Below are 16,651 nucleotides of genomic sequence, written 5' to 3' on the forward strand. Positions count from 1 at the left end.
CAGGAGCGGACTGGCCGTGTCGGCTTCTCACTTTTTGGATTTTAGAAGGGCATGACATGCCTATATCTGTGTCTCCCCCTCCTTTTACTCCTCCACCTCTTTTATTTTCGCATGACTATATGTACTTGTCACTTTTCCATGTGTTAGTTATGTCTTCTGAGCAGTTTGTCAGCTTTTGGACACCTTTGAAGGTGTTTTCTATGTGTTTCTATGTGTTTTTGTTTGCCTGCCATTGGTTTTAACGGTGTTCGAAGGTGTTCGACGAACCGAACCGAACACTACGGGGGTGGCTCAACACTAGTAGGAGCCCACTAGTGACACCAATACCGAAGTGGGAGACAGGAGCCCATCCAGTATTCACAAGGAGGGAAAAAAAGGGCCATCCAAGACTACAAAAGGCTCCTAGAAAGACTTTTGCTGGACAGGAAACTTCAGCCTGTAACACCAGGTGGATCAGAGGTCTTGTACACCATACAAAGACAGGAATTACTGGAGAAGGGCGTCATTGTAGGGCGAAGGTAAACGGAAGACCAACAACCCGATGGCTTGATCCCATCAAGATAACAGCAGAGAAAACTCTGGTGGACCTATCTAGGCTTGCTCAAGATCGATCTTCCTACAAATCGCTTATCCATCAAGTTGCCATGGCTCAAGATCAAAACAAAGGCTGCTTAAACAAAACAAGGAATCCTAGAACAAAAAGTTCCTCCAAATTTGTCCACTTACAGGAACTGAGGAGAATGGGGGAACATTATCCCCTTTAAAATAGATATTGAAAGAAGCTGGATTCTTATTTATTGCCAAGAAGGTTAAGAGTCTCACTGATGCAGTCATAGGCGTTAAGGAATTAAGTCATCTGTATGACAGAGATCCTCAGGCCATTTCTAGGGTCGAAATAACCGGCAAGCCAGAATTACCATGCCGGCCATGTTCCACAACTTAACAAGGCCTAAGTTGAACTGTTAGCCAACTAAGTATAGCACACGAAGACAGGTTATAGAAGGGAAAGAACTTGAGTAACCCAGAAGTCATGGGCTACATCACAAAACATCAAGTCTATGACAGAGTATGACCTATTACGGGCAAAATATATGAAAGCACACATCTAAAAAAAGAAATAAAGACTAACATTAAAATGATTTTATTTTCGAGAGGCCGTAAAAAAGGAAATAAAATAAATGCAACTTTACACAAGTTCAGGGATGATTTTGTTACATAAACATGTAAAACATACCCACCTACAAGACAAAAAAAAAAATTCCAATGGCGAAGTCTGAAATTGATGGTAAATAGCATTACTGTTTAGTAACTGCACATTTAATCACGGTTGAGGGAGATCCAAGTTGTATTCACAAGCGAGAAACAGTGGCTGTGGCTTCTTGAATGTACACTACGAAGTCTGGCTACAGAAGAAAAAGTTCATTTGAGGATGGAGAGTTCGTCAGAGTAGACAAGGTCACTCCATAGGAGGCTCCATCATATAGCCATTCTCTGTGGATAAATAGCCGTCTCCAGACTGCATGGACTCTTGGTCTAAGTATATATCTTGGCTGGTCTCCTCAGTTTGCTCCTGGATCATACCGTTATCTGGAATTCTCTCCTCCCTCTTCTCACTGCGGTCACCACGGTCTCTATCCCGTTTGTGTTCCCGGTCCCTGTCCCTATCTCTGTCCCGCCTGCGATCTCTGTCCCTATCCCTTTCCTTATCTCGATCGCGGTCTCTATGGCTGCGTCTCCTGTCTCGATCCCGGTCTCTATCTTTATCCCTGTCCTTTTCTCTATCCCTGTCTCGGTCACGATCCCTACTCTTCTCTTCTGGCTCCGGTTTGTACTCAATTCCATCCAAGCCTGTATCAACTGCCTGTAAGTCTTCAACAGTAACCTCAGCAGCTTCTTGACTTTCCCCTTCAACACGCTCTTCTTTCTTTTCCCGGTCACGGTCTCTATCCCGTTTCCGGTCCCTACTACGACTCCTACGTTTGCGATCTCGGTCCTTATCCTTGTCCTTATCTTTATCCTTATCTTTGTCTTTATCCTTATCCTTATCCCTACTCCTTTCCCTGCTACGTTTCCTTTCATCCTTTTCACGACTGCGGGACCTTCTCCGACGCTCCCTGGAACGGCTTCTACGCCTCTCACGATCCTTATCGCGCTCCCGGCTCCTTTCTCGTCGGTCTCTTTCCCTTTCTCGGTCGCGATCCCTGTTAAAAGCAGATAAGCCTTAAAGTTAATAGGCGCACAGTATTAAGAAAAAAATTATATAATATATACCTACGTTAAAGGGGTTTTCCACTTCTATATGACCCAACTCTTCCCAACAATCACTTTTCTATTATACTTTTAATTACATGCGATTCATCTATGGGAACATCTTGGAATCGGACGAAAAGACAAGAGGAGGTTACTAATGGGGGCTACGCAACCTTTCCATGATTGACAGGAGTCTGAGCACGCATACTCAGCTTGATTGCTAGGACATACGAAAGGAGGTCATATAGTAGTGGAAAACCCCTTTAAAAACTTTGTGGAAGCACTGGACTGGTTTGACAAATATGGTAAAAAAAAGGTTGATCTTAAAAACAATTTTCTGTAGGCCACGATTAGTTTACGGTTGTTGTAATAAATAAAAATCAAGTGTACACTTGTGTCGTATGCTTATGGATATAATCCTTACCTCTCGTCATATCTAGATGTATCATCTCTGCCAGAGTGCCGTATGTTAACATCGGCTCCCCCGCGTCTGGTGCCTCCGAGACCACCACCTAAAACATTCAGCAAGTTAAAAGGTTGCAGAACATTTAATACAGACTTCCTTTTAGTTGTTACTAGTGAAATTAAATTGCACCTATCTTAAAATTACGGTGTAAAAATTAATATAAAAACAATGTCAACGGCTCCACTGCCTTCAGTCGGGCTAGTAGAGAAGCCTTTTTCAGATTCTTTGCACCACTGATGAGAGCAGTTTCCGAGATTACTAGTTAAACAGGAAATTGGCACATTTTGTCACGAGAAGTCTCCAATTTGAGGTGCTCTAGAATTTACCTACAAAAATTTTATCAAGTATTTTACACGATTTTTGTTTTCTGATGCCATCTGTTTAAAAACTGCAGCTCCTTCAATGGACCAGGCAGCGACTGACAACGATGTTCTTACCAAGTCTGCGTGGGCGCCAGCCTTTCACAGTACGTCCTCTCTCAACATCAACCAAAACACGCCTTCCATCAATTTTCTTTCCATCTGCATGCTTGTATGCCGCTGTAACACATTGTTTCCAGAAGGGGCAGAACAAAAGAAATTAGCCCAGGTGAACACCACATCTCCCCCTTTTCCCAGTACCCTAAAAATTTACACAAGTAAAATAAAACCAGAATACTAAATGCAGGACATCAAACGAGTAGCTCTTCTGCGCTGTTCGAGGAGAGGTCTAGAGCTGGTGGTGCCACGTCTGGTAATCATATGGTCAATGTTCTCCCCGTCTTCAGCAATGGCTTCCTGACATACCCATTTCAACACACAATATACTCTGTACATTTGGACTGTTTCGATTAAAATCCCAAGCTAAAAACGTCCCAATCGTACGTGAATGAAGTTTGAAGAACTATACTTAGGCGGGGGGCTAAACGGCAGACTTAAAGAGTGATCGTTGTTTTAATTTTTAGCTCATAAATCAATGGGACACATGAAAATAAGCAACTTTGTAATGTATTTTATCAGTGAAATCTACTTCCTTAATTTTCAAAATTCTCAATTCCTGGGAAAAATCTGTTTTCAGGGAAGACAGATTTTTACATTACTGAGATAAAATAACAGTTGGTGCTCATAAGGTTTTATGCAGATAGAAGGAGGAGCCATAAGCAGCTACTCCCCTCTACATGTCAGTTGGAGCTCATAAGATTCCATGTAAATGGAGGGAGGAGTTAAACAGAGGCCCTCCCCTCTACATAGAATCTTGAGCACCAACTGTCATCTCTGCCCTCTAAATAGAATCTTATGAGCACCAACTGTCATCTATCTCGGTATTTTAAACATGTGGTCTTCATTAATACAAAATTGTACCCAGGAATTGAGAATTTTGAGAATAAGTCCCGGCAAAGATAAAAAAAAAAAGCAGATTTCTCCGATAAGATACATTACAAAGTTGCTTATTATTGATTTATTAAATAAAAATTAAAACGGCGGTTACTCTTTGAGCCGCAAAACATGTCGCCACTACACTGCACCATAATTTTTATCGCATGCTGCAACTACCCAAATAGACTGACGTTATGTTGGTGATGTAACAGAAGATTGGTGTGTTCTTTGTCCGGAAGACAAATATGACAGCCAGTCAATGTAAATTGGTATGTTCTTTGTCCGGAAGACAAATATGACAGCCAGTCAATGTAGCCCTAACTTGGGGGGGGGGGGGGGGGGGGGGGGAAGAGTCAGACGGCCATATAAATCGTGACAAGGATTGCAACGGACTGGCTGTCGGCAAGTCCGAGAAATGCGTTGCGATCATTGTCAAAGTTATATGTCTGTGTGACTTTTCCTTTATAGAAGTTTCCCTAATCTGGAAAAAAAAAACCACAGGGAATCATCTTTAAACTTTTGAAAATGTTTCTTTTTTAAAAAGACTTAATATACCCCACCACCTGAAAAGGAGAAAGCACAGGTTATCAAATAAGTTTCCTATTCTGCCGATAAAATTAAATGACTTAAACGTATGCCAACTTTTATGTGCTTTTATTTGTCCCATTTGGAAAGAAAATAAAAACAAAAAAAAAACAACTTTATGTGTAAGGCAGCTACAGGTTTACTTTCAGTGTTTGCAGGTCTCTACAGAATTACACACACTGGTAAGTGAAGCGCTACAATAATATACAGCAAGAAGCACTAGACAAGACCACTAAAGTAATAAAAAAAAAAGTTTACCTGATGAAACTACTTACAAAAACTTTTCAAATTACCGCCTCAAATTCAACGAATTTCATGACGATATCTTGGGAAATGAGGTTTGAGAATCTTGGAAGGTCCTTTTTATTTAAATGATTTTTTTTTGGTGATCTGATGCATTTGGTCAAAGCTGAGAAAAGCTTACCTGTCTCAGCTGCTCTACTTATCTCCGGTATAATCACGATACAAAAGCTGCAGAACGGGATCGGCACCCGACAGATAAACGAGGGCTCCATTTAAAAGTCTCTGCTTCGAAAATTGGCAAACAATCTGCCATCTCCTAGTATAAAAGTCCATAGAAATGTCCTTTCTGCAGATCCGACCGCCCTGTCGGATGAATTTTTTGTTTGGTAGGAATGACCCGTACATACCGGCCAAACTTCCGAGCTTTCCATTCAGAAGGCTAAACTAAATTTTTTTTCACATGGATCGACAACAGTGATAATTTATGAACCTCTACCAAGATTACCAAGCTTGGTAGATGGAAACCTCAGCGGCAGGATAGTCCTTTTCCCCGGGATACTGATTACCATACCATACAGTTAAACCTCAGCACTGGTAAGCTGGTACATATTTTAGATGCAAGCTTATAAAGATGTCATGTCAACATTTGCAAGGACAGATCTACACCAAAACTTTACGTTAGGGAATTGCATTGTGAGCAATTCCTTAAAAAAAGGCCTTGTAGCGGAGCGGTTCCCTTTAAAAAGGGCCAGATCAAATTCGGGTGACTAGCTAGCAGTAGGCAAATTAAAGGGATTGTCTTTTCAATAGGCAAGACACGACCTATCACCGACTTACGGTTCAGCATACTCCACGCGAAGGAAAACGTATGCCCGCTCTCTTGAAAAGATAATCCATTTGACGCCCCTACTTTACAGTAGTATTAGGGAAAGTGCCCATATTGCAACTCCCTAACATACAAGTTTATCAAAAGGTGAACTTTCACCTTAACGGAATGTGAGAGAAGTTCCACCATAGAACGTTCACCTTACAGAATGTGAGAGAAGTTCCACCATAGAACTTTCACCTTACGGAATGTGAGAGAAGTTCCACCATAGAACGTTCACCTTACGGAATGTGAGAGAAGTTCCACCATAGAACTTTCACCTTACGGAATGTGAGAGAAGTTCCACCATAGAACGTTCACCTTACAGAATGTGAGAGAAGTTCCACCATAGAACGTTCACCTTACGGAATGTGAGAGAAGTTCCACCATAGAACGTTCACCTTACAGAATGTGAGAGAAGTTCCACCATAGAACGTTCACCTTACGGAATGTGAGAGAAGTTCCACCATAGAACGTTCACCTTACAGAATGTGAGAGAAGTTCCACCATAGAACGTTCACCTTACGATGCTTAGAGGTGGAAACCTGGCCAAAGGACCATAGTGGAGACAGACCGCTTCTCAGAACAGGTTGGATAAAAGGGGGGTAAAAAGTGAATAAGGGTGAAAGGGAAGGTTGGGGGGTGCATTGGTATTAATTGCATCCATGGTCAAGGATGGGATAGAGGCCAAAGGAAGTTACAAACAAGAGTACCAGGAACCTGAACAGGTTGTCATGATTGTAACATCAGAATGAGAGGAGACAGTGCCTTACCACTGACCACAAACCTACTTCCCGCACATACCCCTCTCCATCCAAGCAGTCTTCGGCTTCATCCTTTTAAAAAAAGCGAAGATTTACCATTGCTGGTGGGCTGCCGATTCGTTATTGCCTCTATTTGATTGAAGCATCATGCGCCAATGAGAAGGCGAAAGGATGACTCCACGCACTTGCTGTGGCTTACCTGGGCCCTAGGCCTCACTTTGCTCAGACTAACCTTACCTAGGCATGAATTAATGCAATCAAAAACTTCTCGCTCTACTTCTAAAACTAAATAGGCACGGAGGACTTGTGCTGCACATTGCAACACTGCATCCCACAAGACACAGACTGCTAACAGAGCTGCACCGTTACACGACTGTCGCCACAGATACAATGGAAACAGTGTGAACGTGAACTAAAACTGGAGACTACAGAGCTAACCTAACCCTACCGTAACCTCATCCATAAAATCCACTTCCTATTCCAAAAATCTGACTTTAGAGCCTGTTTTTTTTTCTTCTTTTTAATAATTTAAATGCACAAGCTTTGTGCTAAAAAACATTTTGGATTTGACAGGATCATTGCCGGTTACAAAACGAGTTAAAAGATAATCAGACGGGGAGCTCTTAAGCTGAATTATGACCACCGAATTCAGCTCAATTATGTGCCGATTTATGATCACCAACCACATAAAAAATAGATCTTCACAAACTCTCCTACCAGATTCTTTGATAACTTGTTCAGCAGCCGGCAATAGACTGTGCAAAACCAAAGGTTTACAAAATGCAGTTTCTAATCAGACCAAAATGAGAAAAATTAAATATATATATAATTCCTTCAATTAGGTTTCATTACAAAAATATAATTCATATATAATTTTAATTTATTTTTTTAAGCCTAAAATAACAATTTTTTTTTTAAAGCCCCCTTTAAGTACTCAGTTTGGCAACTATAGCTGGATATAAGTAGGACAAACGGACAGATGACTACCAGAACTCAAGCTTGTGATGGCTATCGCTCCTACATCCTCATATGCACACAAATATATTTGGAATCCATATTGTCAAGCTCCCAAATACCTTTGTAATGCATTTCAATACATATCTGTGTCCTGCATAATTTGTCTATATCAGTGACCTCAGCCTGTGCTACATTTCGGACCATATTTCTACGCTGGAAGCACTTTTCCTTGTGCTCCTAATGAGGGGTTTTGTAGTTTAAAGTAACAGCACAGAATCACCTTCCGGCTACGTTCCCATGATGAGTTTTTTACGCAACTTATTTTTTAAAAGTAACCTATTTTACTTAAAGGGTGCAGAAAAACTGCATCAAAAACTCTCCAAAAATTCATTGTGGGAAGGTAGCCATACTGAGAGATCTTACCTTTCCAAGTAGTACTGTAGGTAAATATCGTAAAGCAGAAGTGGAGGCTTACCGGCCAAATCAATGGCCTGAATCTTTCATTGCAATCTGTCTAATTTTAGCTATAAAAAAAAAACTTTAAAATGCTACTGTAAGCAAACTAAAGCTCTGTGCACATTGCATTTTGAGCCCTAGATTTAGAAAATAAGCTAATTGGGCTCCCAACAAAGACCCAAAAAATATGTCCTTTTTGGCCTCCATTGGCACAACTTTTTAAACTATGTAGAAAAGTGCAACAAACTGCACTTTCCTACACAGAAGGCCTCCAAAAACAAGCAAAAAAATAATAACGCCCCCAAGTGTGCTATGTATTTAAACTATGGCGGACATGTGACAAAGTAGGACTGTATGCCCATACGGTGGCCTGCCTTCTGTCATGAAATAGTCATCGGGAACGTCTAACTCATGCAGAAGGCTTGATCGCTGTGTGCACAGAGCCTTAGACAATTATGTGTCATGATGATAATGGAACTAATTGTAATTGCCATTTAAAAAAAAAAAAAAAAAAAAAAAAAAAAAAGCAGTGTAGAATATCTGTACGTGTTCCTCAACAGTTTATCCTTGATGTATGTAATGGTGTGTCAACACAAGAAACACATTAGAAGTCTTGAAAGTAAGCTTAAGTCTCAAACTACCTGCTCTGATCTCATGGTACATGACCCACAGGTGAAATTTTAGGCAGATCACTCAGGTCTCCTATCCGGGCTTCTGGATAAAAAAAAAAAAAATATATAGAACAGATCTGATTCAATATTTCTTTGCAAAAAGCTGTTTAAAGTGAGCCGGTGTCTATTGCACCAAAACTTCTAAGGTGAATTAAACAAGAACCAGACTACGTTTTTTTCCACTACAGGTATCCATTAAAATCAGTATACGCCAGGTTAAATTGTGATGTCAAGTTCTCTTTAACAACTTTCCTTGCATACAAAAAGCTAATAAAGCAGTCGCTTCATGTGTGTGTGGGACCAAAAGGGTCCTGGCAGCAGTTAAACAGCTTTTTATATAGAAATCTTAGAGAGTAGTATAGGAGACCTGATGGCGCCACTTTAAAGGGTAATTCCACCCAAAACAAAAAAAAAAAAAGTTGGAATTGAACAAAGTTAGTCTAAAACTAAAAAAAAATATTCAGTGCTCTAATACTGTATGTGCTGCCTGATTATTGTATATTATAAAGGAAAATATGAATGTCTGCAAAGCTAAATACATCACGGATGAGCTAAATTTTGGGTGGAGTTAGCCTGGATCAACGGCACTTGCATGAATGATTGCGGACCCTCCCTACTAGACATGGTGGTGTAATAATTGACTTCTAGGCTGATGTGTAATTTTGCTCACCTGTGTCTCGTGTGTAAATGCTGCAAAGTCTTACCCATCATACAAACCCTTATACCAACCATACAATGAGATGTTGTAAAGGGGAGCATTAGCATCAGCTGCAAGCCAGCAGTGGCAATTGCCATCACAATGGTGGCTGCAGTGGCAATAAGAACACAAAATTAATACACCCCACTCACAATTGGTACTTTGTACAGATAGTTATTTTTTTTTTTTGTTGTAAAAAACAATTTACAGTACAAAAGATGGGCAACAGATGACTACTGTGGATCTTAGGCCACGGCCCCACTATCAGTATTTTCACTATCAGGAGTGGGAGCCAAAACCAGGAGTGGGTGGTAAATGCAGAATTGGTGACTTGTTTCTATTCTACCTTTTCTCAGATTGTTCCTCACCTGGTTTTGGCTCCCACTCCTGAGAAAAAATACTGACCAAATACTGATAGTGGGGCCATGGCCTTACATTTATGGTCATTAAGTGGAGTTGGGAAAGTACGGTGAACTCCAACTTGTCCTTTAGGATTCAATGCCATGGAGAGCAATGCAGAAAAACTATGTGGATTTAGGGCTTAACTAACCTAATCCATGGCATTAATAACTATAGCAATGTTGCCCATCATAATGTCAATTTAGAGCAGGACCCGTGTTACAGTAATCCCGAGTATCTTTTCTTAAGAATGCTCATATACCAACCCCGCTCAGACGAGCGTATAGGTCAGGGTGCTAAAGCAGCACACTCGCCTAATAACCCGAGCGCAATTTTTCACAATTTTTGAAGAAAAAAAAAATATATATATCATGCACCAGTCTGATCTGTTTTACACACCAGCCTAGTGCATGTCAAAAGCTGGAAGTACCTAAACCCGGCCGCTGGGTAGACAAACACACCGAGACAGCCTTATCCACAAATTGACTAGCTCTTTGGTTTTTTACCCATCGCAGATGAGATGAATGATTAATCTGAAATGTAGAAATCTGTGTGTAACCTCATGGTGAATAATACCCAGTGGAAGGACAATAATAATAAAAAAAAAAAATTTAATAAAACACAGGGATCCGGCAATGAAAATATCTTGCCTTGCGTGTTGAGTGCAGCGGTGGGATTAGTGGAATTCGGGTACCCACATAATGCAATAACTTACCTTCTGGAAACAGACCCTTAAAGTTAAGGGCTTTTTTTAATTTTTTTTTATTTTACATATTTAGAATGACAAACATATTAAAAGAGAAATTATCAGAAGAAACTTACAGTGCATGTCTCGTTCATGTTCATACTCTATAAAGGCATATCCACGGGGCTTTCCTGATCGCTTGTTATAAACCATGTGAATCTGTAGGTTTGGAAACAAAACGGATGCATGTAATATACTAGAAAAGCTAAAAAACTAAAACAAAGCGCACAAAATCAAAACGGAAGATCAGATGTGCACTCAAAAGAAAAGTTTCAGTGTCCCATGGAAAATCTGCAGATCAATTTTTGAAGAAAAAAAGACGTTGTGTGCCCATACCCTAAAGCTGCAGGGGTAAAAGAAAAATAAATATTCACCCATAAATTGACATGCTTTGTGGATTTTAAATCCCTCAGCATGTCAATTCTTTTGGTGGATTTTTTTTTATTTTTTTTTTTTACGGAAGATTAAAAAAAAAAAAAGGACAGGGATTGTACCTTAAAGATAAATTTATTTATTTTTTTGGGGAAGGGAAGGATGATGTTTCAGATAAACTAGAATATCAACTAAATACTAAAGCAATTGAGACGAGCAGCGATTTAAAAACTAAAAAAACATACCCGTTTGATTGGTCCGTATACTTCAAATTCTCTTCGCAGCTTAGATTCGGTTGTGTCATAGTTCTGAAACGTGATTAAAAAAATAAAAAGAATGGACAATAACATGTGATTTAAAATAAATCTCATCTAGTCAAAAACACAAGAAGAAACTCCCAAAACAAACTAATTCCCCCCTAGTTTAAATCCTCTAGGTGTGCTCTTTTTGGGCATCCTAAACATGACTTTAATATGCAAACGAACAACAGATCCAAAATGTCCTGAATCAGCCGAGAAAGTCAATAGAGAGAAGGGAATGACCATCTAGTCGGCACATAAAGGGAAATTTTGATGGCGAGCACATTGCAAGCTGTCACAATTTGGTAAATTTCAGCCCAAGAAAAACTTTTTAAAATGCCAAGAAACAAAATAAAAAAAAAACCCTGGTCATGGCATGATTCTCCTATCAGTAACAACCAGGGACAACAACATGGAAACTCACCACTCTGGCGACAAATAGCGTTTTGAAGGCATCTCCTTGAGCATTTGGATCATTGTGAGGATCCCCTGGTTGCGAAAGAAGAAAAACGAGATGTTATGAAGTTTTTACGCTGCAGGTAAATTTGGAAGTTCCACCACAAAACATCTGGATAAAGCATCGAGTACGGACACTTACAGACTTTCAGCTCATTTTCCACTTCTTGTTGTCTTCTCTCAATCTTCTCTCTCCTCTGCGCGGGGGAAAATAGTGTGAAATATTCAGCTAGCCTTACATTTATAGATCGTTATGTTGCAAGTAACCTTAATACCAATTATTATAAGGCTCAATACCATTAGTTTTTAGACTGGCACATAGACCTTTGTTTTACTGCTGACATATCTACAATTACTACTCTATCAAGACTAGTTTATGGATGTCTAAATATTCTTTTCTTTACAACTGATAGATATCCTCAATCCATTGAAGTTCTTGGAAAGACTAAATCAGATGTCAATTGTCTGTACTGACCACACATTAATCAGCCAATAAACACTACAGATGAATAGTAACATGAAGCCTCTACCTTTCTCTCCATTCGCTCATCACGAGTCTCTGCTCTTGTCGGTGGTGGAGCATCTCTGGGGTCCTACGTAGAGTGGAGAAAGAACAGAGTAAGGCCCCATTCACACGTCTATCTTTCTTGGATGTGGGCTTTTCAGTTTTGGAACTGTTAACACGGCTGTTCTCACTGTCGAAGTGTGTCAAGTTTAGTCCAACTCTGGGACCCAACTTTTATGGATGTGAAGGGACTGAACACCAGTGCCATGTGCTGCAACACCGAAGTGTTTTAGCTCACCTCAAATTCTCTAATGTAAGGAGCTATTCCACAGTACGGCTGGTTGTGGTGCTTTTCGTGAGGTAGTTTCTCCAATGGTGGCAGGTATGGAACTGGATCTCTGGGCGCAAACAGAGCCAGCAAGTTGGGGGGCAAAAACTGCGTCATTTTGAAGACCTGGAAAAAACAAAAAATTCAACGTGAAACAGATAGCAAAAATAACAAAAGTACTGTATCTCTTAACTGTGCTTAGAAATCGGTCTGAACCCAGTCGGACCCCATAAAATTTTCTACGCTTTACAGTACAAGTGAAGCAAATGTGATTTAATGGACACTCGAGCCCACCATACGTTAATAGACGCTATTGAACTGTGCGTGCGTGTGTGTACGCGCGTTTTTGGCTTCTTCTGCAAGCTTGAAAATGTAATTAAAAAAGCAATAATGTTTATTAATGCAGAATCCAGATTTTCCGCAATAAAAAAAAAAATGCTGCGTCTCAGTGGCACCAAAAACACATAAAAACGCATCAAAATCACAATAATAATTGCAGACTGCTACAGTGTATTTTGATGCAGATACCTGTGCACACACAAAAAAAGCTGAAGACGCACACTAAATGTGAATATGGCCTTAAAACTTATTTACAGCAATGGTGAACATGAAGACTAAAAGCCCTCAGTCTGACGTGAATACTTTAGGGGAAAAGCAGAAACATTTCTACAGTCAGATGACTTCCCAGATTCTGCCCTCGTGTTGCGGACAAAGGTCATCAATGGCAAACTGTTATTTGCTGCGGAAGAAATCTCAGAAGAGTCTCGGGGCTACGTCATGTCTTGGACAAGGCAACGATTCACCACGATAAAGGCTACAAAACTGTATTGTGGGAGCATAGGGTTAGTAATGCTTCTTAGGGCTGCTACAGACCCAAACTAGTCAGCATTATATATGCCCATGAGGCTGCTGCGTTCGTGCATTGCAGTCCGACAGTCACTATCACGGTCTGTCTGACCCCTTCAATCACTAGACATCTCTAAAACCTCACACGGCACATCAATGACCAGACAACGGTGTGCTGTGCAGTGCTGCTCATTTCCACTTTAGACGCCAAGAGATGCTGCCGCAGCCTGGGGCCAGTCCTGACAGGGGGGCTACAGCATCTTTTAATGCCTGATGTGGAAATAGGAAGACTTCAAAAGCCCCTTAAAGGGATTATCCACTACTTGTATACTGATGAGCTCTCTTAGCATTAGTTACTCTAATTTCCCTCTGGATCAATAAAGTGTATTGTATTTAATAATTTATAAAAAAACAAAAAAACAGAGAGGGTCCAAAGCCCGGCGCCGCTCCACCACTTGGCCGTACATCACAGCTCAGTGTAGTAGTAGATGGCAAGTGCCACAAATCAGCTCCTGTTCTCTACAGTAACAATGCCAATAGGACAAGTGTTATACATAAAGTTACAGGAAAAAGTCTCATAATATCTTAAACCCCAAGACTGTTATTTTCTCAATTTGCACTGGAATAATCTTTAGGACTCTGATCACACAAATTTATTGCCACATGGATAAAGTAATCCATCTAAGGGTATGTGCACACGGTCAGGAGCTGCGGCGTGTTATGCAGGGTCAAACTCGCAGCGTTCAGATGTTACAGTATAGTGGATGGATTTCTAGAAATCCCATGTCCACTATGCATCTGCGGATCACCCACGAAAACGGACAAGTGGCGTGTCTTTCCAAAACGCAGAATGTCTATTTTTCTTGCGGGTCCGCATGCGGGCTCTCCACATAGACCTGACCTCTATGAGTAAAGTCCACAGCTGAAAAAAAAAGGCGCCGCTCATTTGTATAAAATGAGCAGAAGCCGCCGCCGCCAGCTATTTTGCTGTGTTGGGCTGCAGGCGGCTACGGACAGTGTGCACATACCCAAAGGAAGACAAGTCTGAGGTCAGCAGCCCTGCACACCGGCCAAAACACCGGTTGAAAGGGCCTCAGATCCACAAGCAACAGCTCTGCTATAAGCCCACTAGACCCAGAGCTGACTCTGACGTACCCCCCCCAAGCAAGCCTAACCCCCCCCCCGATACCGAGCCGACTCAGACGTACCCCCCCCCGATACCGAGCCGACTCCGACGTACCCCCCCCCCGATACCGAGCCGACTCCGACGTACCCCCCCCCCGATACCGAGCCGACTCCGACGTACCCCCCCCCCCGATACCGAGCCGACTCCGACGTACCCCCCCCCCAGATACCGAGCCGACTCCGACGTACCCCCCCCCATACCAGGCTGACTCAGACATACCCGCCCCCCCATACCGAGCTGACTCAGACATACCCCCCCCCCCCGATACCGAGCCGACTCAGACATACCCCCCCCCCCGATACCGAGCCGACTCAGACATACCCCCCCCCATACCGAGCTGACTCAGACATACCCCCCCCCGATACCGAGCCGACTCAGACATACCCCCCCCCCCATACCGAGCTGACTCAGACATACCCCCCCCCCCCCGATACCGAGCCGACTCAGACGTACCCCCCCCCATACCGAGCCGACTCAGACGTACCTCCCCCCCCATACCGAGCCGACTCAGACGTACCCCCCCCCCCCATACCGAGCTGACTCAGAGGTACCTTCCCCCACACAAAAGCTAGCAGCCGGGCTAATGTCGGTGGAGCCCCCCAGCTGCCATCACAGGTAGCACCAGGCCCCCAGCCATACTCCTGCCCCGGTGTGGAGAGATTCTGGGCAAAGGGGGTCAGTAACAGCTCCAGTGGGACTACAACTCTCAGCATGTTCCCCAGGAAGCCGCCTCCCGTTACACTTGTGTGAGGAGCCATCAGGCCTCCGTCATGGCTGTATGCGGCGCCATATGCTCCCGCCCAGCGCCGGCCATTGCGGCCTATACCCGCCGGAACACACCCGCCGCCCCTACACAAGAAGCCGCCATCTCCTCACAGGCCCCAACTGCCGCTCTTACCGAGGAGCCGCCCGCTGTGCCGCCGCTCCAGCCCCGCTGTCCTCACCGCTCTCCCGCACTCTCCTCCCGTGTAACTGGCAGTACTGCTAGGCCGCACGGCGTGTGAATAGGCCACAAGGAGTCATGCGCGCGAATCCATCCGCCAACAAAACAGGGCAGAAAATGAAGCCACGCCCCCTCCGGCTCTACATTCGGCGCTTCATAGTCTGAGGTGTTCATCCGCTGGCGTGACGTAGACTGGAAGCGTTCGGTGTGTGTGACCGGGGGCGGAACGTCAGCTGCGGTTATTCCCCTTTCTCCTCAGTAATTGTTACATTCTACATTACTGCCTTGTATATAAATATTTCATTGGTGACAACCGGCATTGCCGCGTTCTTACCCCCCTCTGGTTGTCAGGCGCCTGTTTCCTCAATTTTTGCTTTCACTGTATGAGATAAATAATCTTTTATTTTAGTAGTTCGGACAGTTACGCAAGCGGCGATACCAAATCTATTATTTTTTTTTAATTTTTTTATTCTACGATTCAGGAAAAGGAACCTGATATGAATTTATTAACAGTATAGACCGAAAGTTTGGACACACCTCATTTAAAGATTTTTCTGTATTTTCTTGACTATGAAAATTGTACATTCACACTGAAGGCATCAAAACTATGAATTAACACATGTGGAATTATATACTTAACAAAAAAGTGTGAAACAACTGAAAATATGTCTTATATTCTAGGTTCTTCAAAGTAGCCACCTTTTGCTTTGATGACTGCTTTGCACACTCTTGGCATTCTCTTGATGAGCTTCAAGGGGTAGTCACCGGAAATGGTCTTCCAACAATCTTGAAGGAGATCCCAGAGATGCTTAGCACTTGTTGGCCCTTTTGCCTTCACTCTGCGGTCCAGCTCACCCCAAACCATCTCGATTGGGTTCAGGTCTGGTGACTCTGGAGGCCAGGTCATCTGGCGTAGCCCCCCATCACTCTCCTTCTTGGTCAAATAGCCCTTACACAGTCTGGAGGTGTGTTTGGGGTCATTGTCCTGTTGAAAAATAAATGATGGTCCAACTAAACGCAAACCGGATGGAATAGCATGCCGCTGCAAGATGCTGTGGTAGCCATGCTGGTTCAGTATGCCTTCAATTTTGAATAAATCCCCAACAGTGTCACCAGCAAAGCACCCCCACACCATCACACCTCCTCCTCCTTGCTTCTCGGTGGGAACCAGGCATGTAGAGTCCATCCATTCACCTTTTCTGCATCGCACAAAGACACGGTGGTTGGAACCAAAGATCTCAAATTTGGACTCATCAGACCAAA

At 42.6% G+C, this 16,651-nt stretch overlaps 1 protein-coding gene across 1 annotated transcript; it reads right to left on the minus strand.

Annotated features, from left to right (window-relative positions):
• Positions 1-1,125: 1,125 nt before the first annotated feature.
• Positions 1,126-15,515, minus strand: SNRNP70 (small nuclear ribonucleoprotein U1 subunit 70). Its single transcript, XM_073656423.1, has 10 exons — positions 15,344-15,515; positions 12,384-12,539; positions 12,111-12,173; positions 11,723-11,777; positions 11,549-11,613; positions 11,071-11,133; positions 10,531-10,612; positions 3,154-3,255; positions 2,675-2,762; positions 1,126-2,201 (listed from the first exon to the last, which is right to left on the minus strand). The coding sequence occupies exons 2-10, from the start codon at positions 12,528-12,530 to the stop codon at positions 1,457-1,459; spliced, it is 1,410 nt and encodes a 469-aa protein (XP_073512524.1). The 5' UTR covers positions 12,531-12,539; positions 15,344-15,515; the 3' UTR covers positions 1,126-1,456.
• Between the last annotated feature and the right edge of the window lie 1,136 nt (positions 15,516-16,651).

The sequence above is a fragment of the Phyllobates terribilis genome, unplaced genomic scaffold (assembly GCF_046119375.1).
Source record: "Phyllobates terribilis strain yellow unplaced genomic scaffold, ASM4611937v1 Scaffold_12__6_contigs__length_324123572, whole genome shotgun sequence".
NCBI lineage: Eukaryota > Metazoa > Chordata > Amphibia > Anura > Dendrobatidae > Phyllobates > Phyllobates terribilis.